Below are 22558 nucleotides of genomic sequence, written 5' to 3'. Positions count from 1 at the left end.
GGCTGCCATGCCAAACAATGAAGAACTGCCATGCCAACAGCATCATCTGATCTAGAAGCATGTATCAGAGTGTACTGTTTGGAAAAAATGTTAACCGATGCCCACGTTGCTGCTTTTCAAATTTCAGTAATGGGAACATTTGTTAATAGTGTCATGGAAGCAGCTTGTGATCTTGTTGAATGGGCTACTATTCTTGAAGGGGGCTGAATATTAGCAGTCTGGTAACAAACAAGAATACAACTGGAAACTCACTTTCAAGTCTTTGGATAGAAACTGAAGATCTTTTGGATCTGTCTGCAACTGAAATACATAGTCTGGAAAACTTTCTGATTGGTTTAGTTCTGTCTAAATAGAAAGCTAATGCCCTGGATATTTTAGATATGAACTTGGGATATAGGCATAACAATGTCTTATCTTAAAGGGAGGATCAGTCATTTAATGCACCTAGTTCCCCAATCCTACAGGCAGAGGTGATAGCCTAAACATGCTGTTTTCATAGATCAATACATCAGAGAACACTTAAGCTAATGGCTCAAAAGGAGGTTTCATAAGACCATTAAAGAGCAAGTTCACTTCCCATACAAAAGTAGGTTCTCTTTTTCTGCAGAAAAAGGTTATCCAACCCCTTGATGAATCTTTCAGTTGTGGGATGACTATCCTTGCACAGGGGAATGAAATAGCTGCCAGATGAACTCTGATGGAATTCACAGAATGACTTGACTTCTTTAAAACCACCAGGTAATTAAGAACAGCAGAGAAGGAAGAATGAACTTGGACCTCCTCCAATGGGATCTGTAGTAAGTCAGCAATCCATTTCATCAGGTCTTGAAACTGTTTAAAATCATCAGCACAGGAAGGTGGAGGAGACATCACAGCCTTATCTGGAGAAGATGAGGAGATGTTTGTTTTTGGTGTCACCTCCTTATCCACCCTCGCCTCTTGCTCTTCAAAAGACTCCTCATGAAGTTGAGGCTGTTGAGGAGGGAGAGATGGGTCAGGATAGTGCTTTTTGCAATGATCCCCAGGAGAGTAGCTAGGAGCTCTTGAAAACTATTGACAGTAGGCTGCTATGGGTCCCAATATGGCAATTGAGGAGGACTATAAGGTAGAGAAGTAGGCATGAGTGTTGCTCATCTCAGTGGGAAAGGGCATGAGAATGTCTTTCTCTTGAAGTTTCTTTCTCAGTAAAGGTATCTGAAAGGGATCTGGGGGTCATAGTGGACCACAAGCTAAATATGAGTCAACAATGTAACACTGTTACAAACATCCCAGAATGATGTTCATTTTTTATTAGCAGGCGTGTTGTAAGCAAAACATGAGAAGTAATTCTTCCACTCTACTCTATGCTGATTAGGCCTCAACTGGAGTATTGTGTCCAGTTCTGGGCACCATATTTCAGGAAAGATGTGGACAAATTGGAGAAAGTCCAAAGAAGAGCAACAAAATGCCCCAAAATATAAAATAAACTCAAATCAGGTAAGCTAAACTAACTATAATAGCCTTGAGTTTTCGTTAAACTTATCAAAGTTGAAGTGGGCATGCTAGATGTACTGTCACAGGAAACTGAGGGCAATTTGCCCATGCAGCCCTATATATCCTCAGTACTGGGCACAAGGTGGTAAACAGTGCATGCGTGGTTCCAAATGGGCATTCCTACTGAAAATCTCAGATCAAAGGTAGCCTAGGGCACTTGCATACCTGAAACAGAACACCCATAGGGACACCACTGGAAACAGAATAAAGGAATCCTGGAAAGTGTAGTTATAAGGAGGAGGACCCTGAGAATTGCAGTCTGGACAGCAATACATTCTGGAAAATAAAAAAGAATGAATGAAGAAGCTATTAGGGAGGTAGCAAAACATTGTTTTCCATCTGAGAGAATCTGAGAAAAGGCCAGGTATGCTACAGGGCCCATGAAGACTTTGGGTGTCTCTAATGAGTGAAGGAGAATGAGAAAGGGCAGAGAGATGGAAGTCTGAGACAACTGCAGATACAGCTCAGTAAGCCCAGCAAGCCCAGCAAAGCAGGTCTTAAGTCAGTGAGGAGGCTTAGTGGGACTAGCAGGGTGATGAAAGTGGATGAGGGGAATGAGAGCACAACAGCTTGGAGCAATTACTGAATGCTAGTTTCCTGTCTCGGAGCCAATAGCAAGGTTTCCAAAAGGGGTGGCTGGAAATTCCTTTTCACTTACCTGCATCAAGAAGAAAGCAAGATTGCTCAGACTCTTAAAGTAGGGCTTTGGCTAAGTTAGAACAAAGAATAGCTGACTGAAAGGCTTGTTTGGACGTTTTCATTTGACTTTTATTTACCTTGAAAGGAATAGCATTTCCTAATTTATCCAGGAGCCTAAATTAAACTACTGCATCAGCTGAGAGGAAAACTGAGATACAGGCAGGTGAGCAATGTGAGGCACCATCTATATCTCCACAGGATAAGAGATATGTGACACTCTCATATTATAAAGTAATAGATCACCTTAATTCTCCAGTAATGTCACTGTCTCCAAAATCATTTCAGAATCTAATTCAAAACTGGTCTTGTTTTAAAACCTTATCTAATTTTAAATTCATTCCAAGGACTTGTGCCAGCCAGTCTCACAGATCTTGTCTCCCTCATTCAGTCTCTCCATTCATCTAGTATTGGCCTTTTCTCTGTTATTCCCACCAATCTCACTAGTATGATACAGAAAAAAGATTACACTTCAATATGTTAGTACCTATGGGTGCACCACTTCAGGTGCGCATACCGCCCTTGATCAGCGATTTTCTGTTTGAGTCCATTTAGCCTGCACATGCGCTATGTAGGACTTTGCACCATGCTTGAAGGGTATATAGGGCTGCACAGGCTCCACCCTCAGCTCCTTTTCTAGCCGAACATTTAACAAGAACAGTCCAATGCAAGAGGGGAAGGAGGACAGGCAGTGGAGCACCCATAGGGACACACAGTAACCAGACAAGGTAAGTAACCTTTTCCTCTTCTTTGAGTAGTGTCCCTATGGCTGCTCCACTTTAGGTGACTCCCAGGCAGTATCCTCACAGTAGAGACAGAGAAGTGTTAGTAACATTATACAAGGCACTGGAGAGACCTCATCTGGAATAGTATGTGCAGTTTTGGTCTTCCATGTTTAAGAATGATGAATTCAAACTGCAACAGGTGCAGAGAAAGGCTACTAGGATGATCTGAGGAATGGAAAACCTACCTTAAGAGAAGAAACTCAAAGAGCTTGTATTATTCAGTCTAACCAATAGAAGGCTGAGGGGAAATAGGATTATTCTGTATAAATACATCACAGGGATAAATACCAGGGAGGGAGAGGAGTTATTTATGTTGAGCATCAATGTGGACCCCAGAACAAATGGATATGAAGTGGCCATCAGTAAGTTTAGGCTTGAAATTAGGCAAAGGTTTCTAACCATTAGAGGAGTGAAGTTCTGGAGAAGCCTCCCAAAGGGAGCAGTGGGGGCAAAAAACCTAACTGGCTTCAAGACTGAGCTTGATAAGGTTATGGAGGAGATGGCATGACAGGAATGCTTACAATGGTGTGTAGCCCATCGGCAACTGCCTGTAGGAAAACTCCCCAACAGCTGAAGACGAGACACTAGATAGGGAGGGCTCTAAGCGTATGTCTACACTAAGAAATTAGGTCGATTTAATATGTCAATTTTTTAGAAATCGATTTGATACAGTCATTGTGTGTGTCCCCACTTAAAATTATTAAGACCATTAAGTCGTCGGAATGCGTCCACAGTACCGAGGCTAGTGTTGATTTTCGGAGCGTTGCACTGTGGTAGCTATCCCACAATTCCCGCAGTCTCTGCCACCCATTGGAATTCCAGGTTGACCTCCCAATGCCTGATGGGGCAAAAACATTGTCGCAGGTGGTTCTGGGTACATGTCGTCAGCTCCCCAACCCCTCCTGTGAAAGCAACGGCAAAATATTGTTTCTCACATTTTTCCTGGGTTACCCATGCAGAAAATATACCACGGTAAGCATGGAGCCTGCTCAGCTCACTGTTACCATACGTCTCCTGAGTGCTGCTGGCAGACGCGGTACTGCAGTGCTACACTGCAGCAGCTCCTTGCCTTTGCAAATTAGCAAAGATGGTTAGCAGCCGTATTGTACCGTCCGCTGTTGGCTGGCCTCGGTGAGGTTGGTCGGTGGCTCCTGGGCAGACATGGGGGCTCCTGGCCGGCCTCAGTGAAGTCGGTTGGGGGCGCCTGGACATAAATGGGAGTAGCTCCAGGTCATTCCCTTCTTTAAGTTTCGTCTAATGGAGATTCAGTCCTGCCTGGAATATCACCAATCTCACCGAGGTCAGCCAGGAGCACCCACGGGACGATGATGACAGATAACAGTCATATTGTACAATCTGCCGTCCGCAGGGCAAGGCAAGGGGATGCTGCTGTGTAGCACTGCAGTACCACGTCTGCCAGCAGCACGTAGGAGACATAGAGTGACAGTGAGCTGAGTGGGCTCCATGCTTGCCATGATATGTCATCTGCATGGGTAACCCAGGAAAAAAGGTGAGAAACAATCTTTTGCCATTGCTTTCACCTGGGGGGGGCTGACAACATGTACCCAGAACCACCCACGACAATGTTTTTGGCCCATCAGGCACTGGGAGCGCAACACAGAATTCTAATGGGCGGCAGAGACTGTGGAAACAGTACAGTAAGCCAACCCTGTAGGAGATGTTGCCAGTCACCCCTCCCTCAGTGAGAGCAATGGCTGAGAATTGTTTCGCACCTTTTTTCCACGCAGACACCACACCACGGCAAGCATGGAGTCCGCTCTGATCGCTGCGGCAGTTATGAGCACTGTAAACACCATGCGCATTATTCTGCAGTGCATGCAGCACCAGAACCTGCAAAAGCAGATAAGGAGGCGACGGCAGCATGGTGACGAGAGTGATGAGGACATGGACTCAGACTTCTTTCAAAGCACGGGCCCTGGCAATTTGGCCATCCTGGTGGCAATGGGGCAGACTCATGCCATGGAACGCCGATTCTGGGCCCGGAAAACAAGCACAGACTGGTGGGACAGCATAGTGTTGCAGGTCTGGGATGATTCCCAGTGGCTGCAAAACTTTCACATGCATAAGGGCACTTTCATGGAACTTTGTGACTTGCTTTCCCCTGCCCTGAAGCACAAGAATACCAAGATGAGAGCAGCCCTCACAGTTCACAAGCGAGTGGCAATAGCCCTCTGGAAGCTTGCAACGCAAGACAGCTACCAGTCAGTCGAGAATCAATTCGGAGTGGGCAAATCTGCTGTGGGGGCTGCTGTGATCCAAGTAGCCAATGTGATCACTGAGCTGCTGCTATAAAGGGTAGTGACTCTGGGAAATGTTCAGGTCATAGTGAATGACTGCTGCAATGGGATTCCCTAACTGTGGTGGGGCGATAGACAGAATGCACATCCCTATCTTGGGACTGGACCACCAAGGCAGCCAGTACATAAACTGAAAGGGGTACTTTTCAATGGTGCTGCAAGCACTGGTGGATCACAAGGGACGTTTAACCAACATCAGCGTGGGATGGCCAGGAAAGGTACATGACGCTTGCATCTTCAGGACCTCTGGTCTGTTTGAACAGCTGGAGAAAGGGACTTACGTTCCAGACCAGAAAATAACCATTGGGGATGTTGAAATGCCTATAGTTATCCTTGGGGTCCCGGCCTACCACTTAATGCCATGGCTCATGAAGCTATACACAGGCAGCCTGGACAGTAGTCAGGAGCTGTTCAACTATAGGCTGAGCAAGTGCAGAATGGGCTGGTGCAGTTTACTGACTTAGATAGACTTCTGTCATAAACAGATAGCTAAGGGTTAATGTCTCTTTCACCTATAAAAGGGTTAACAAACAGTAACCTGAAACACCTGACCAGAGGACCAATCAGGAAACAAGAATTTTTCAAATCTGGGTGGAGGGAAGTTTTGGGTGTGAGTCCTTTGTTTTTGGTCTGTTCTTTTCTCGGCTCTGAGAGTGACCACAGGAATCTCCAGGCTTTCTAATCTTCTGTTTCCAAGTTGTAAGTACAAGGATAGTAAGACAATAGGTTTATATTGTTTTTTTTTGTATTTACATGTGTGTAGTTGCTGGAGTGTATTTTTTTTGGATAAGGCTCTTTATTCATTTTTCTTTTAAGCAACTGACCCTGTATATTGTCACCTTAATACAGAGACCATTTTATGTCCTTTTTCTTTCTTTTTATATACAGCTTTCTTTTTAAGACCTGTTGGAGTTTTTTTCTTTAGTGGGGACTCCAGGGAATTGAGTCTGCAGCTCACCAGGGAATTGGTGGGAGGAAGAAGTCAAGGGGAAACTCTCTTTGTGTTAGATTTACTAAGCCTGACTTTGCATACCCTGTGGGTGAGGGGAGAGGGAAATTTGATCTCTCGGTATTTGTGTTTCAAGGACTTGAAGCAGGGAATCTCCTAGGGTCATCCAGGGAGGGGAGCCTGGGAGGAAGTAACAAGGAAACAAGGGGAGGGGTTATTTCCCTTTGCTGTAAGACTCAAGGCATCTGAGTCTGGGGGTCCCCCAGGGAAGGTTTTGGGGAGACCACAGTGAGCTAGGCACTGTATAATTCGTGGCTGGTGGCAGTGATATCAGATCTAAGCTGGTAATTAAGCTTGGAGGTTTTCATGCTAACACCCATATTTTGGATGCTAAGGTCCAGATCTGGGAAGAAATGTTATGACATGAGTGGCAGTGGTGTGGATAGACAAGAATCCAGAAGCCAGTAGGAATATTATTTTCTTTTTCTCTGCTAGGGCTTTTATGCAGAGAGAAAGGGTGGTTTTAAACAGAGCCAGAGAGAATTTTTTTTTCTGCTCTCTCTTGCAGTTTTTGGCTTGCATATTAAGCAAGGAACCATTAAGGATTGACAAAGGGTCTTTTGTTAGACAATAGCACTCCGATTGAGAGTCAAGTACCCAGCACAATACACATGCAAATAAAGTGGTTTTTCTGATTTACTTTACATTTAAAAGATTAGCTAGAGAAAAAAAAAGGGCACTGTTGCTAGGCAGACCCCAGGAGGCAACAGAGAACCTGCATTTCAGGCAGTAAACACCAGAGGGTGCCTCAGCACAAGAAAGCAGGAACCATGAGTTCCAAGGAAAGCCTGAGACAGGAGCGAGCACGGCAACAAGCCATGGACAAAGAAAATGAACATAGGAGACGGATGGAACTAATTAATGCAGAACTAGCCAAGGAAGAGGCAGCCCACAAAAGAAAACAAGAAGAGGTGGCCCACAGAAGGAAACAAGAAGAAGAAGAGGTGGCCCACAGAAGACAACTTCAGCGAAACCAATATACCCATCATTATTACTGCTTGCTGTGTGCTCCATAATATCTGTGAAAGTAAGGGAGAGACATTTATGGCAGGGTGGGAGGTTGAGGCAAATTGCCTGCCGCTGATTACACGCAGCCAGACACTAAGGCGGTTAGAAGAGCACAGCAGGGCACGCTGCGCATCACAAAAGTTTTGAAAACCAGTTTCATGACTGGCCAGGCTATGTATGAAAGTTCTGTTCATTTCTCCTTGATGAAAACCCACCCCGTTGGTTCTCTTTACTTCCCTGTAAGCCAAACGCCCTCCCCTCCCCTCTTTGATCACCGCTTGCAGAGGCAATAAAGTCATTGCTATTTCAAATTCATGTATTCTTTATTAATTTGTCACACAAATGGGGGGATAACTGTCAAGGTAGCCCAGGACAGATGGGGGCGGAGGGAATCACCAGGTGGGGTGGTAGAGGAGGGGAGGAGGGAAGGACAAGGCCACACTGCACTTCAAAACTTATTTATTGAATGTCAGCTTTCTGTTGCTTGGGCAGTCCTCTGGGGTGGAGTGGTTGCGTGCCTGGAGGCCCCCCCACTGCCTTCTTGGGCATCTGGGTGAGGAGGCTATGGAACTTGGGGAGGAGGGTGGTTGATTACACAGGGGCTGCAGCAGCAGTCTGTGCTCATGCTGCCCGTCCTGCACCTCAGCAATATGCCAGAGAACATCAGTTTGATCCTCCAGTAGCCTGAGGATTGCTTCTTGCCTCCTTTCATCACGCTGACGCCACCTATCATCTTGATCCCACCACCTTTCCTCTTGCTCCCACCACTTGTCCTCGCATTCATTTTGTGCTTTCCTGCACTCTGACTTTGTCTGCCTCCACACACTCTGCTGGGCTCTTTCAGTGTGGGAGGACTGCATGAGCTCAGAGAACATTTCATCACAAGGGCATTTTTTTCGCTTTCTAATCTTCACTAGTCTCTGGGATGGAGATGATACAGGGAGCGTTGAAACATTTGCAGCTGATGGAGGGAAAAAAAGGGAGACTAGTATTTAAAAAGACACATTTTAGAGAACAATTGATAGACTCTTTCTCTGTGAACCAAGCTGTTAACATTACATAGCACATGTGCTTTCTTTACAAGTTCGCATTTTGCCTCTTATATTGAGGGTCTGCCGGTTTGGTGTGAGAGATCACACACACAGGGCCGGTGGGCAACAGAATTCGGCTTGCAGGCAGACATGGTAAGCCACAGTCTTTTGGCTTCTTTAACCTTCATAACATGTGGGAATGGTTTCAAATAGCAACGCCCTCATGTCCCATACCAAACACCCGTTGGGTTGGCCATTTAAAAGGAGGGGCTGCGGTTTTCAGGTTAACGTGCAGCACAAACCGAACTAAACCCCTCCACCCACCCTATTCTCTGGGATGATTGCTTCACCCCTCCCCCCACCGCATGGCACACAGCGGGGATGATTTCTGTTCAGCCACAGGCAAACAGCCCAGCAGGAACGGCCACCTCTGAATGTCCCCTTCCCCTATTTCAACCAGGTGACCATGAATGATATCACTCTTTTGAGGATAACACAGAGAGATAAAGAACGAATGTTGCTTGAATGCCAGCAAACACCTGGACCATACGCTGCCATGCTTTGTTATGCAATGCTTCCAGACTATGTGCTACTGGCCTGGCATGGTAATGGAGGACGGAATAAGGCTGCCCTCCCCAGAAACCTTTTGCAAAGGCTTTGGGAGTACATCCAGGAGAGCTTCACTGAGATGTCCCTGGAGGATTTATGCTCCATCCCCATACATGTTAACAGACTTTTCCAGTAGCTGTACTGGCCGCAAGTGCATCTCAAGTCTTCAGGGAAAATTAATAATTAAACACATTTGCTTTTAAACCATGTACAATATTTACAAAGGTACACTCACCAGAGGTCCCTTCTCCGCCTTCTAGGTCTGGGAAACTGCCTTCGGTGGGTTGGGAGGGTACTAGATCCAGGGTGAAAAACAGTTCCTGGCTGCCGGAGAAAACGGTTTTTCCGCTTGCTTGCTGTGTGCCATCTTCAACCTCCTCCTCATCATCATCTTCCTCATCCCCAAAATCCGCATCCCTGTTGCATGAGAATCCATTGATGGAGTCCATGCACAGGGATGGGGTAGTTGTAGGGGCATCCCCTAGAATGGCATGCAGCTCATCATAGAAGCGGCATGTCTGGAGTTCTGACTCGGAGCGGCCATTTGCCTCTCTGGTTCTTTGGTACTCTTGCCTCAGTTCCTTAAGTTTCACATGGCACTGTTGTGGGTCCCTGTTATAGCCTCTATTCTTCACGTGCTTGGAGATTTTTTCAAATGTTTTGGCATTTTGCCTTTTAGAACAGTGTTCTGATAGCACAGATCTATCTCACCATACAGCGATCAGATCCAGTACCTTCCGTTCGGTCCATGCTGGAGCTCTTTTGCGATTCTGGGACTCCATGGTCACCTGTGCTGATGAGCTCTGCATGGTCACCTGTGCTGATGAGCTCGCCACACTGGCCAAACAGGAAATGAAATTCAAAAGTTAGCAGGGCTTTTCCTGTCTAGCTGGCCAGTGCATCTGAGTTGAGAGTGCTGTCCAGAGCGGTCACAATGGAGCACTCTGAGATAGCTCCCGGAGGCCAATACCGTCGAATTCCTTCCACACTACCCCAAATTTGACCCAGCAGGGTCAATTTCAGTGCTAATCCCCTCGTTGGGGAGGATAACAGAAATCGATTTTAAGAGCCCTTTAAGTTGACAAAAATGGCTTCATCGTGTGGACGGCTGCAGGGTTAAATCGATCTAACGCTGCTAAATTCAACCTTAACTCGAAGTATAGACCAGGGCTAAGTTACTACAGAGAATTCTTTCCTAGGTATCTGCCTGGTGGGTCTTGCCTACATGCTCAGAGTCTAACTGATCATCATATTTGGGGTCAGGAAGGAATTTCCCCCCAGATCAGATTGGCAGAGATCATGGGGGTTTTTCACCTTCTGCAACATAGGGCATGGGGTCACTCACAGGTTTAAACTAGTGTAAATGGTGAATTCTCTGTAACATGAAGTCTTTAAACCATGATTTGAGGACTTTGATAACTCAGCCAGAGATTAGGGGTCTTTTACAGGAGTGAGTGGGTGAGGGTCTGTGGCCTGCAATGTACAGGAGGTCAGACTAAATGATCACGATGGTCCCTTCTGACTTTATTAAAAGTATCTGAGTAAGAATACACATTATGATCTTAAACCTAACCAGTGTCCCATAAGTGACTTGCCACAAGATGTCAGAACTTGTTAGTATTAGAGCTGAGTGGGTCTAATACTGATTTAATTTTCTTTCTCGATATAGGAATTAGATATGATGCTCCTGTCAGATATTTCTAAGTTATATACAAAAACACTAGAGTTTTCAGTTGTCTACGTAGCCTCTTGAATCACAGTTAAAGTCCCTCTCCCAATCTGAAATAGCATCCCTCTGGGCAGGCACAGAATTTGTCATCATCCCCCCCACCCTCCATTGGCCTAACTGGAGTCAACCCCCAAATATAGAAGTCAAACTACACCTATGGGGTCCCTGGCTCATTTAACACTGATAAGTCGGTGGAGTCATGGAATTCTGCGGTACTGAGTGGGTCGATAACAACACAACAGTTGATTTGGGCAGTAGCATTGGTTTGAAGAGTGTAGGTGCCAGGGTCAAAGACGCGAGTTTGATTTTGTCAGTACCGACTGAGCTGAGTGGGAAGGCACTATTGGTAAGTCTGAAATAGATGGTGCTGATCTAGAGGCAGATGGTAATGGGGCCTTACTGGTGCAGATTTCTCTGAAATGCTTCAGGGTCTTCCTGTTCTGCTAGTACTGAAGGAAGAGTTTTTCATCACCATGGTACTGAGTGGAGAGGTCAAGCCCTTCGACACAACAGACCGAGCAGGAGATCAGAGCTTCTTGGGAGATTGAGCTCCTTTTCTTCTGAGCCTTCACTGGGTCATCCAAGATCTTCCCCTTCTTAAGTGAGACCTTAGCCAAAGTAGTACTGGATCTGTCTAATTACAGATGTATAGGAGGTAATTTCTTGACCTGACTCAGAAGCTGGGCAAAGGATGTGCTCTATCAGCAGAAGTTTCAGTTTGATCTTCCAATTCTTCTGAGTTCTAGATTTTAGAGCCAGGAAAAAGTTACACTTTGGGGAGATATGTGACTCTCCCAAGCAACAGACACAGTTAGAGTGGCCATCAGTGATTGGGATAGCCTCCCAACAAGAGAGCAAGGCATGACCAGACAGGCCAAATAAGCTCCCCAGAAAAAAATGGGAAAGACAAAAGAGAGAGAGGAAAAGCAAACTTCTTACATCCAACTAATTCTGTAACAACTAACACTGAACTAATTAAACAGTAACTATAAAACATGCTGAGGCACCCATGAGGTGGACATGTTAGAGCTCTGTCCCAGGCTGAGGCGATAGAGAAGGAATTGAAGACGGTTCACCCACACAGCCCTACATATTCTCAAAAAACAGCATGAAATTGTATAGAGTGCATGTGTGGGCAGAATGAATACTGCTAATGGAAAATCTCTGATCAAGGACTCAAAAGGCGGATGAGCACCTGAAGTGGAGCACCTGCTGGGACACTACTTAAAGAACAATATTTTCTGTAACTATTACCATCTGGAATAGCTTTCTTGTATCTATCTGCTTCATTGAGGCCCCATCTCATTTTAAATCTCATTAATAATTTTCTTCCTCTGCCTATACTTCTTAACTTCTTTCCTTCTGTTATTATAGCATGTAAAACTTTACAGTAGTTACAATCTGATGTAGAAGTTGTATACAATGTTAAATGAAGCTGTACTGATATTTAGAGTCTTAAGTGTGAACATAGGACATTTTAGAAAGGAAAGAGGACAAGCAGTTTGCCTGTCCCCTTCCCTTAAAATCTGAACTCACAACATATCTTTTTAAATATTTGTTCAGCTGTTTTTCAAAATTATTTACCAGACCTCTTCTGCAGCTCAGTACAGCTCAAAAGCTAGATGCATTCACCAACAGAAGTTGATCCAATGAAAAGATAATACCTTACCTACCTGGTCTCTTAGATATTATAATTATTATTCAGTTATCATGGTACACTGAAGGCCACGTTTTCAAAATGTTTCTTTGATTGCTCCCATAAAATTTTCAAGGGTATCTGTTTTGCAGGCACAAAACCCTGTATTTTTAATGCAGAACATTAATTGCACATGCAAATGAGAAATTGCATATGAAAACTATTATTCTGGCTGTGCATAATGGAAGTGTTTCCTAATTTTTTTAGTACACTTAAGAAGGCACACAGAAGATTTCACCCTTGCTATTCATTAATTAACTAGCAACAGAAATCAGCTATAAACTTAAACACTTACTAACAAGAAAGCTACATCCAGTTGCCTCTCCCTATCACTGATTCTAAAGAAATGATGATGGTTCTTAAGATTCAGGAACCATATATTTAAGGCAGTGTTCAATAAATCAAGTGGAAAGGTTAGGGATGATGGGAAGGGGAATCCACCCTTTCTGACTTACTAATGAGGGTGAAAGTAAGTTAAGAGAAGAAATAAAGTATTTTTTTAAAATGGCAGCATAAAGGTGGAAGGAAGAAGTGGAGACTGAAATCATGGTTATATTCAGTAAATAATCACCAAAGCAATGTGAAAAGGGAATGATAGCAAAACATGTACAATACAAAATATTATAGGCAAAGCTGGTAGCATCGCCAATAGTTAGGGTTGCCTAACACTCTCCATTGTAAGACTCTGATTTCATTTGTTTATAGCTTTGCCAAACTTTAATTGTTCAAACTAAAACTTTACACAATGTTGGCCTCAGTCTGTTTTTTTTTTTTTTTTTTTTAAGTTTCAGCTAAATAGTTCCACCATTTCTGAGACCAACTTAGGGAAAAATACAGTTTGCACCTCCATGCTTTGGAGCAAGGGCTTGAAATTTGACACAGGGGATGACATGCTGGTGACACGGATGTGGCTTTTGCTGTTCATGTAAAAATTAAATGAAATTTGGCCAAGTTATAAACCTTTCAAAAATCACAATTTGCATATGCTCAACACAGATGTGTTAAAGGCTGGCAGCTAACTCTACTAAGATTTTGTCAGCTCCAAGCATGCTCCATATCAGAGTTCCAGGGGCTGAGCAAGATTTTCCCTACAATTAGTCTTTCCAGCAGCTAGGGACTGCCACAGTATGGGCACAGGAAATGAAAGCAGGGAGATAGTTTCTCAATGCTTCTGCTGCCAAGCGCGTGCCTGGGGCAGCAAGCCACAGGGGGCACTCTGCCTGTCGCCACGAGGGCGGCAGGCAGGTTGTCTTCGGCTGCATGCCCGCGGAGGGTCCGCTGGTCCCGCGGCTCCGGCGGACCTCCCGCAGGCGTGCCACCGAATCCGCAGGACTGCGAACCTCCCGCAGGCAAGCTGGCGAAGGCAGCCTGCCTGCCGTGCTTGGGGCAGCAAAATACCTAGAGCCGCCCCTGCTGCTGGCACCCAGGAAACCTGGAGTAATAATAAGAGGAAGTAGCATGAGGCAGGGGTGGCTCCAACACAGACCAAGGGTCTGAACCACATGCCCCAAAGCTGCAGACTTAACTGAAAGCAACTTAAGAAGTGTTCCTGTCTTGAAAACTCAGATGTCCAACTCCCAATGGGGTCTAAACCCCAAATAAATCTGTTTTACCCTGTATAAAGCTTATACAGGGTAAACTCATAAATTGTTTGCCCTCTATAACACTGATAGAGAGATCTGTACAGCTGTTTCCCCCCCCCCAGGGATTAATACATACTCTGGGTTAATTAATAAGTAAAGTGATTTTATTAAATACAGAATGTAGGATTTAAGTGGTTCCAAGTAATAGCAGACAGAACAAAGTGAATTATCAAGCAAAATAAAATAAAACATGTAAATTTAAACCTAATACGGTAAGAAAACTGAATACAGATAAAATCTCACTGTCAGAGATGTTTCAATAAGCTTCTATCACAGACTGGACGCCTTCCTAGTCTGGACACAATACTTTCCCCTGGTACAGCCCTTGTTCCAGCTCAGATGGTAGCTAGGGGATTTCTAATGATTGCCGTCCCCTTTGTTCTGTTCCATCCCCTTATATGGCTTTGGCAAAAGGCATGAATCTTTTGTCTCTCTGGGTCTGCCCCGCCCCAAAATAGAAAAGCACCCTAAGATGGATTTCAGTACCAGGTGACATAGTCACATTTCCTGTGAGACTCCAAGCCTTCATTCCTCCCAGTCTGAATCATAAGAAGGCCTGCCTGCAAACAGAGCCATCCACAGTCAATTGTCCTGGCTGATGGCAGCCATCAAGATTCCAAACCACCATTAATGGCCCACACTTTGCATAATTACAATAAGCCCTCAGAGTTATATTTCATATTTCTAGTTTCAGATACAAGAGTGACACATTTACACAAACAGTATGACCACACTCAGTAGATTATAAACTTTGTAATGATACCTTACAAGAGACCTTTTGCATAGTGTTATATGACTCTAACCAAATCAAATAACAGAGGGGTAGCCGTCTTAGTCTGGATCTGTAAAAGCAGCAAAGAGTCCTGTGGCACCTTATAGACTAACAGACGTTTTGGAGCATGAGCTTTCGTGGGTGAATACCCACTTCGTCAGATGCATGTCAACGTGCATCTGACGAAGTGGGTATTCACCCACGAAAGCTCATGCTCCAAAACGTCTGTTAGTCTATAAGGTGCCACAGGACTCTTTGCTGCTTTTACAAATCAAATAAAGAGGTTAAAACTCTGATAGTGTAACAGGCAGCAGGCTACCATGAGACCAAAATATACTATCCCTATGGGCAAAAGTGATGGTTTGCTATTCTGATCTAAGTAAAAATTCTCCAGGGTCTCTTCATTACTGCAAACATGGCTGTACTGGGCTAAACTCCTGTCCTAGACTAAACCCACAGTTCGTAGTGATTAGAGTGTGGTGAATTTATAACAACTGCAATTGCACCAAGGGCCTGGAGGCTTTTGATTTAGATACTGTGCAGCAGCCATGACAGATGTAGTATTATTTTAAAAGCGTTGTGCCATTTAACTTTTCAAATAGATCAAAACAAAGGTAAACATTTATCAATGCAAACATTTTTGTATAATGTTTATAATACACTTTTGTCAAACAGATCAAGGGTATTAAATAACTAAAGTATATTTCTTCTGTGAAAGGCAGAAAGAAAATCTAAAAAGAAAAGCATTAGCAAATGTACACTAGAATCTTTTGGAATATAACTGAAAAATAAAATAGGTGTTACTATTAGCCTATAATTATAAAGACATAATTGCAATACTTAAAGATGAATCTCCATTTACTTCTTTATTTTAAATCAAGAAATACTCATATCTTAGCATGGCAGTGCTCATGATGTCTCTAAAGTAATAGTTTGACTTTGTCCTTGATTGACTATGTTTATAACCAACAAGATGGTTGAAAAAAATTTATTTGTGTATGTCAAAGATACTAACCGTCTATTTGCTTTCTTTTTTAATTTAGCGAAAGCACTGGTATACTGACTGAAAAGCAGGTCAAAGCTAGACCCCTCCTGGTAAATGGTAAACCAATCTGTTAAAAAAAGACTGAGATAGACTCAGTTATGGCTGTATGTCTACATGTCTGCCACCTTTCCACATCATGAGTCACTCTTGAAACGATTTTTGATACAGAAGGATATACCAGTAATAAAATAAACACAATAGAAAATAAAAGTTGACAATAAGCAATTTCTGCCTTTTTAATTTGGTAAACAATTGTATTTTTCAATTGATAAACATGTGACAGTTGTATTCATTGTCCCAACGTACCCATAAGAACTAAGTTGTCCAAGTTTAATATATGCCCCAAATACATACACTACAAACTTCCATTATATTTATGATCCAAAATCCTGGCGGATAAGTGTTCTTTTGTATGAAAGTGGGCTATCTGTTTCTATAGATGAGTAGGAATTCTTACAATTAATAATGAACAGTTGGAAATAACACAAAGAATTGGGAGTTTAAAATAATTCTAGCACACATACCCTTCTTACACGCAGTTCTTCTACTGCCTCTAGTAAACTTGTTTTAAAATCTAACAGATGAATAGAAAGCAGTGTGTCTGAAGAACTTTGAAAAGTATAAGCAGGTGTCGTCGTCTTAAAGTCTCTATCCATATTTAAATTCTGTATCTGCAATATACAAATTCATATCATCTTTTAAGATTTAGCCTTTAAAGATTTTCACTTTCTGAAAACTTGCAAGTGTTGAAAATGACATAATAATTTAGCTATTTTAACAGCCATTTGTAAACTGTGAAATTAGGCAATAATATTTAAATTTGACAAAAAATGAAATCCCTTGCTTATTGCTTAGAGTTAATATATTTAATTTTTATTTCTTATTTATTCTTGTAGCAGGTACATGATATAACTTGAGATCTTGCTAGCTTCTAGTTTCTTTTATATTTATTTCTAAAGTTAGAGATATACTGAATACTTTTTTCCAGAAAATATAAAACCATTAATGATTACACATTACTTAAAAATACATATGGTATTAATAAAAGGATGTACAATGATGGTAGAGGACAAAAGACATTTTTATCACTATCTCACCATATCCTATAATTTTTTCTCTTATCTTTTGCTTCGAGTCTCAATAATAAATACATACATACATAGGGTGTGAAATAGGGAAGGGACATAGGATCCAGGTTTACGCACATCAGGTAGCTCAAATAGCCTACAGCACTGACATGGGTAGGCTGCAACTGCTATTTCAACCTATGAAAAAGAATTTAGTTGCCAACCCCAAGACTTCAAAAATCATGACTCAAGCCTAAAAAATAATCATCATCATCATCTTAACATTGCTTAAAAATTGTATATTTTTTTCTATTTTTCCTAAGAAAAATGTACTTTGGAGCTTTTTTCCCCACAACCATGATGGAAATAAACTTACTTTTTTAAAATGAAAGCTGACTTTTTCTAATGGTCATTTGACTACAGGAACTAGGACTTTAAGTAAAACACTAAATATGATATAAAATTCTCACTATAAAATTGCAAGACTTGGCAACACAGTCGCTGCAGGGGCTGACGTAGCACTGCTCCTTATGCTGATTTGGCAGTGGATTTCATTTACTCAACTATTCCCCTCTCTTACACACAAGGAATCATTTGTAGTGTTGGTCTCACAAACCAATACAGATTCATATTACTGGCACTATTGGGGCCGCCTGTTTGGGGTGGAGATGATAACGGTAAATTATAGTATTTTCCTCAGATTACCCAGCATTTTGCCTTATTTATGGAACAGGAGCAATTGCAGATATAGTGGATGCGCTTCAAAAATGTCCTTCTTTTTGAAAGATATTTTTTATATTAGCAGCCCAAAATAGCCAGAATGCAGAGTGCTCTAGCAACACCTCCTCCTTAGTATACCAGTTAATCCCAGGACCACACTTTGCACCTCCCTATGCTGGTGCTCCAAAGGTCATGGGGGAGATAAAGGGGGAGAAAGAGTACAACAACCTGGGATCCTCCTAGGGGAATTCCCAATTTGTGTCATGAAGCCAAAACATGAGCCAGAAACAGTGCCTAAGGCCTTGTTAACTGATGGCTAAAACCATAATATAAACACACCCTGAGCTGCTTGGGGAAGGGATTGTAGGTGTGATTCTTTTCTCAATCACACCACTGCAAACCAGGAGTAATTCTAAGGGCTTGGCTGTACTTGCAAGTTACAGCACAATAAAGGAGCCCTGGGCGCCCTAGCTCACTCCCCAACCACACTGGCAAGGCACGTAGAGCACTCTGCCTCCACAGCTACAGCGCTGCTGGTACTCCACCTTGGCGAGAGGAATAACATTTTTGTGCGCCTTGGCTACAACCCACGGGCGTCAGTGTGAACGAGGTGTTGCATTACTGCACTCTGATCGGCCTCCAGAAATGTCCTATAATCTCTTTAAGCCACTCTTGTCATTGTTTTGAACTCTAGTAGGAATGCGGAAATGTCATTTCAAAGCTCTGTTTCTGACAGCCGACATGCAAGCCATTAGTGTGGAATGCTGTGTGTGAGAGAGAGAGGTGGGGGGATGGGGTCTGCTGCTGTCTGAACTTACAAGACAGCATGCTGACATGCTCTCAGCCTCCCATAACCCCACTCTCTCTCCCTGCACATGTACACAACACACTTCCTGTCACATTCCACCCCACATCCCACATTTGAAAAGCACGTTGCAGTCACTTGCATGCTGGGATAGCTGCCCATAATGCACCACTCCCAACGTTGCTGCAAGTGCTGCAAATGCAACAGACTGCAGCACTTTCCCTACTACGCTCTCCGAAGGCTGGTTTAACTCACAGCGCTCTACATCTGCAGGTGTAGCCATGCCCTAATGAACTCACTGAAGTTACACAAGGGGTGAGGGCAGAGGAGAATCAGGCCCAGTATTGTCTTCTGTCTTATACAGCAGCAAGAATACTGTTAGCGCTTAATAATAAATTATCAATAATTTTAAAAAGTACTTACATTTCCACACTATTAACAAAATATATGTAGAATTAAAGGACCAAATTTTCAAGAGTAGAAGCTGAAATCTGCCTGCAGAATCTGTGTGTAAAAAAATGTATCCACGCTAAGCACCACCATCAAGTGGTTGCTTGCATGTGCAAACAAATATTGTGCAATTAACCAAACTCTGTACTTTCATTTACACAGTTACATATTCATTTTTGCACACAGAATACAGGCTTAATTATTTTTAATTAAAAAAAACTAGCACTAGAATTCAGGACAAACAAATCCTTATTTACCCAAAACTCCTAGCGAATCCAAAACTGCTCAATCAGCCCTCCCAATAACAGATGCACATAATTTCTTTCCTTCATTACTTGAAATGGCCCCAGATTTCAGAGATACACCACAAATATATAAAGCAGTACAAGGAATACAACTAGACTATTTTAGTGTTAGGAAGGTCATCAACAGCTACATAACTAATAAAGACCCTACTCTCATGTTATAGTAGATGGACTCAATTTTCTATCTTTAATCATGCTATGCTCTGATTTAAGACAAGATTTTGTAATTATAAAGTAAAATGAGGAGACCTGGTACATGTTCTAGTGCCAATACCAGTCACATAGGGATAACTCTTTGTGCTAGATCCACAAAAGTACTTACATGCTTAACTACCTCTGTAGGCACCTAATGTCTACTGACTTTTCCAAAACCACTGCTTAGCTGCCACCTAATCCAGTTAATGCCTAAATATTCCCTATGAACATGTGCAAAGCCACTTAAATCCTGGCACCACCCCCAGCTTAACAAATTCCTTGGAAGTTGGAGCCCAAGCTCACATTTTAGTCCCTGCAGGATTTTTAAACTAGGCATTTCACCCATAGCCTGAGTAGGGCTTGATCCAGTTGGCATTCTCAAAGCATGCCTACTAGACCAGACCTCCAAAGAAAGGAATTTTACGTGTGTGTGTCCCAGATTCAAACTCCTACTTTGCCTGATTTGATACAGGGACTTGAACCCAGGTTTCCCCATCTCCTAGAAGAATGTCCTAACCTCTTGGGAGGTGAAGACCTGGGTTCAGGTCTATTGGATAGTCTAGGGTGGGTCTCTCTCGATCTCTCCTGTTGAAGCTGTTCCACTTTGTATAAATAATTAAATATGCATTGGACCCAGGGCCAGCTCCAGGCCCCAGCACGTCAAGCGCGTGCTTGGGGCGGCATGCTGCGGAGGGCGCTCTGCCGGTTGCCGGGAGGGCGGCAGATGGCTCCGGTGGACCTCCCACAGGCATCCCTGTGGAGGATCTGCTGGTCCCGCGGCTCCGGTGGAGCATCCACAGGCATGCCTGCGGGAGGTCCACCGGAGCTGGGGGACCAGCGGACCCTCCGCAGCCACGTCTACGGGAGATCCACTGGAGCCGCAGGACCGGCAAGTGGCAGAGCGCCCCCTGCGGCATGCCGCCGTGCTTGGGGCGGCAAAATGGCTAGAGCCAGCCCTGATTGGATCAGATGGACAGACTGACTCTACAACCTAGTGTTTCAGACATTTCCAATTCCAATGAAGATTTACATTTATACAAAGTGGAACAACTCCACCAAAAGAGAATGAGAGACACCTCCAGAATATTCAACAGCCTGCTGGTTAGGGCATTCTCCTGGGAGGTGGGAGACCCAGATTTCAATCTCTGCTCTGCATGATTTTGAAAAGGGACTGGAACCCAGGTCTCCAACCTCGCAACAAAGTGCCTTAACTATTGGGCATAATGGAGGGGCAGGGGTGTCTCTCTCTGGTTTTCCCCAAAAAAGAGGTGAGGGAGAGAATTCATGGCTCAGAGTCCCTAGGAGAGACAGGAGCATAGAAGCCCAAATCAATGCAAGTTAGCCACCTAAGTATCTTTATGAATCTAAGCCCCACTGCTTTTCTCTGCATTTTGCTCCTTTGCTTCTCCAAACAACCTGCTCCCCTCTGAGGGCACCTATCTTAGGCCCTTAACTATCCTCCCACGCACTATACAGGAAACCTGGGTGCCTATCTCAGGCATAAGGATTCCACTAGGCAGCAGGAATGCCTAGGCACTGAAATGCTGAGTGTTGCAACATCTAAGACCCTTTGTAGACCTAGCCTTTAGAGCTTTGGAATTCCACCAGCTTCAGACACAAGGATGCTAATCCAAATAGGAGAATCTTGTGTGTGGTATGTTTAGAGAAAAATTAATTCTTGTGGAAAAATTCTGTACACAAAGAAAGTGATGGATTAATTTAGGGCCCAATCTTGCAAAGGCTGATGCATGTAAGTAATCATGCAAGTAGTCTCACTGAAGTCAATGGGCAAAGTTATATGTGTTAGTCTATATAGGATAGTGTCCAATTCCTTGTTCACCAAAAAAGCAATTTTGGGAATTATTTTGTCAGTGATTTTTTTTTAAATCAACTTTACCATTTTTAAGGGACAGAAGAAAATGGACCTGAGGCATACACTTGCCAATTGATCCCACTGATCCCAGCAAGGGCACTTGACAAGCAAAGCTTCACATCCTGAAGTCACTGAGTCAAGATAAAAGCTTTTCTGAGTGGAAGCTCAGAGATTTCACTCATCCCTCCATTGTGAAGTACCAATTTCTTATGTATAATCTGCACTCATTTTGCAACTGGGAGGTCAGGCAAGCCTCCTTTGAGACTGCCACAAAATGCTCCATAACAAACCACTGGAAACTGCAAAGTATGATGCATGCTATACCCTACTTCCTCTCCAGGCTGAGTGTGATACTTGTGTGATTCTCCCCACCAGTCAGAGGAATAAGAGAACTTGACCATTTGCTCTATAATTTGTTTGAATAGATGATGTGCAGCAAAAAGAAAAGCATGCAAATATACTGACAGAAAACACCTGATGACGTTTAAATTAATAATTTCATATTATATTAAATTATTAAAACATGTTTTTAAAAAGATTTAAAAACATCAGATGTATACTGGAATGACAGATTAAATGTCTACTATAAACATCTCAAATTAATACAACTGTTTAGAAGCCATAAAAACCACAAGATAAACAATTCTGAGTGTTGGTTAGTATGATAATACAGAAATTGTTTCTTGTACAACAAAAAATGTCTCTGAAGAAATGCATGCTCCTTCTGTTCCTGGCAACAAACATGTTTGTCAGAGTTGGTGTAAAAAAACATTTAAAAAGTTTATAATGTGCATCTTTAAGACAACGACATTCTAAATATGAAAAAAATAAAAATGATAAAAAATGATTAAAATCCCCACACTTTGAAGCATTCACTGCACTTGCTTTTCTAATATGTTTTTATGTTTAACAAATATAACATGATAAAATGACGTTTTTTAAAAACACATTATTAAATCTGTTTATTAAAACACACTTTTAAGTGCCATAAAGGTTTTTATATCTGAACATTTATTAATAATTACATCTTAAATACCCTACACTAGAAAGCAAGTTAGCCTATGAGCCTGATGGGGTCAGGGTAATAACACAGAATGGACAAATTACACTGTCATTCCACTTAAATTATTTAAGTTATTTAATTTGACCTGTAGATAGTCTCTTGTCTTCTCATCATGCCTGACTTTTAAGTGGGAGGTCTTCATTCATGATGATCCTTTAATGGAAGCAAAGCTTTCTCCATTTAACCCATAGTGTTATCAATCATGT

General features: G+C 42.8%; 1 protein-coding gene across 1 annotated transcript in view; it reads right to left on the bottom strand.

Annotated features, from left to right (window-relative positions):
• The window catches only part of CCDC73 (coiled-coil domain containing 73), a 153524-nt gene extending 134551 nt beyond the window's left edge, over positions 1-18973 (bottom strand). The window contains exons 1-2 of the mRNA XM_050955037.1: positions 18890-18973; positions 16399-16545 (exon numbers count right to left, since the gene is read on the bottom strand). Coding sequence (XP_050810994.1) covers positions 16399-16530 — 132 coding nt within the window. The 5' untranslated portion in view covers positions 16531-16545; positions 18890-18973. The remainder of the gene's footprint in view (positions 1-16398; positions 16546-18889) is intronic.
• Positions 18974-22558: the final 3585 nt, after the last annotated feature.

The sequence above is a fragment of the Gopherus flavomarginatus genome, chromosome 5, assembly GCF_025201925.1.
Source record: "Gopherus flavomarginatus isolate rGopFla2 chromosome 5, rGopFla2.mat.asm, whole genome shotgun sequence".
Classification (NCBI taxonomy): domain Eukaryota; kingdom Metazoa; phylum Chordata; order Testudines; family Testudinidae; genus Gopherus; species Gopherus flavomarginatus.
Note: the sequence above shows the minus strand (reverse complement) of the source record. Positions and strands in the feature narration are given on the sequence as shown.